Source organism: Numida meleagris, chromosome 26 (genome assembly GCF_002078875.1).
Source record: "Numida meleagris isolate 19003 breed g44 Domestic line chromosome 26, NumMel1.0, whole genome shotgun sequence".
Taxonomy (NCBI): domain Eukaryota; kingdom Metazoa; phylum Chordata; class Aves; order Galliformes; family Numididae; genus Numida; species Numida meleagris.
In genome coordinates, this window is record NC_034434.1 from 2,127,081 (window position 1) to 2,129,148 (window position 2,068).

General features: G+C 63.3%; 1 protein-coding gene across 1 annotated transcript; it reads left to right on the forward strand.

Moving 5' to 3' along the window:
- Nucleotides 751-1,626, forward strand: SAMD14 (sterile alpha motif domain containing 14; the record flags this gene model as incomplete). Its single annotated transcript, XM_021377616.1, has 3 exons — nt 751-990; nt 1,350-1,449; nt 1,535-1,626. Coding segments are annotated over 3 exons (432 nt in total), but the record flags the coding sequence as incomplete, so codon positions are not given.

The window sequence follows — 2,068 nt, forward strand, 5'->3', positions numbered from 1 at the left end:
ATCCCGTCGATCCTCTGATTCCTGCCCCACCCCCGTGCCCTGCTGTCCCTCTGTCCCTTCTGCACTGGGCTGTTCTCTTCCTGGCTGCCTGTCTGTCTGTCCTTCCGCTGCTGTCCCATCCCACATCTTAATCCGACCTCACCCATTCATCCTTCCACAATTTGTCCCTCCACGACCATTCCTATCTCCTACTCCCTACCCAACCATCTATCCCCACCCATCCCCACCCATCTGTCCATCTGTCCCCATCCATCTCTCCATCCATCCTCATCCATCTGTCTATTCCTCCATCCCCATCCCTCCATCCCTATCCATCCCTACCCATCCCCATCCATCCATTCATCCGTCCATCCATCCCCACCAATCCTGATCCATCCCTCCATCCCCATCCATCCATCCCTGTCCATCTGTTCATCCCCGTCCATCTATCCATACCCATCCCCACCTATCCCCGTCCATCCGTCCATCCATTCCCGTCCATCCATCCCCACCAATCCCCATCCATCCATCCCTGTCCATCTGTCCATCCCTCCATCCCTATCCATACCCATCCCCACCAATTCCCATCCATCCGTCCATCCATTCCCGTCCATCCATCCCCACCAATCCCCATCCATCCATCCCCGTCCATCTGTCCATCCCTCCATCCCCATCCCACCATCCATCCCTACTCATCCCCATCCATCTGCCCATCCATCCCCATCCATCCATCTCTACCCATCCACGCGTCCATCTACCCATCCCCACCCCACCCTGTCCCCCGGTCCCCACCTGTCCGTCTGTCTGTCCGTCCGTCTCTCTCTCTCTGCCCCGGTCTCTCTTTCACCCCCAGATTTTACCGCTGTGGTTCCAGAGACGCCGCGCCTGGACAGCAGCTTGCAGAAGGCCCGCGCCCGGCTGCTAGCCAAGAGCCGCCGGCACCGGCCCTCGCGCTCCCGCCTGCGAGACAGCGCCAGCTCCACCGAGGGCGAGGAGGGGCTGGAGGCGGCGGTGAGAGCCGGGGGGGCACCGCACCCCAGGGAGGATCTGGGGAAGGGGAGCGCGGGAGGAAGGAGACACCTCTGGGAGGGGGGAACCGACAGGGGTTGGAGGCCCCCGGGGGAGACCGATGGGGGATTGACCCCCCCCCCCCCGCCTTGCCCTGTGCCCCCACCCAGGGAGCCGAGGGCAGCCCCGCAACCCCCGGCCGCTCGCCCCCCGCCGCGCCGCTGCTCCTGGCCCCCTCGCCCTCCTCCCGCTCGGAGTTCTCCTTCGAGGCGGGGGCGGTGTGCAGGGTGCTGGGGGACCCCCCCCCGGCCCCCTCGCCGCCCCTCGGCCGCTACCGGCCCCTCACCAACGCCTCGTCCCAGGAGGGGCTGGCGGGCACCCCCTCGCCCAAGTCCTGCCCCAGCTCCGACAGCTCGCCCGGCTTCGCCCGCCGCGATGCGTGGCCCCAGCGGCACAGCGAAGGTGAGGCCCCCCCCCCCGGCCCCCTACCCGCACCTCAGTGTGGGGGGCGTGGGGGTGACAGCACCCCGTCCGTCTCATCCCACAGATGACAGCAGGGACATGAGCCCCCCCGAGCCGGCCAGCCCCACGGTGGGGCTGGATAAGAAGACCCGGAGAAAGTTCCTGGATTTGGGGTGAGACCCAGAATTGGGGAGGGATGAAGGACGGATGGTGGGGCATGGTGGGAACGCGGAGGAGGGGTCTCCATAGAGGTGGGGGGACGGATGGATGGACCTCTGAAGATAGATGGATGTCTCTGAAAATGGATGGAAGGAGGAGGTCTGAAGATGGAAGGATGGATGGGAGGGTCTCTGAAGGTGGGAGGAGGAAGAGATGCATGGGTAGATGGGGGAGGGAAAATGAAAATGGATGGGGATGGATGGATGGGGAGGGTCTCTGTACATGGATGGGTGGATGGAAGCATCTGAAAAAGGATGGAAGGAGGAGGTCTGAGGATGGAGGAATGGATGGATGGGTCTCTGAAGATGGATGGAGGGAAGTCTCCGAAAATAGAAGGAAGGAGGATGTCTGAAGATAGATGGATGGATGGATGGATGGATGGATGGATGGATGGATGGGG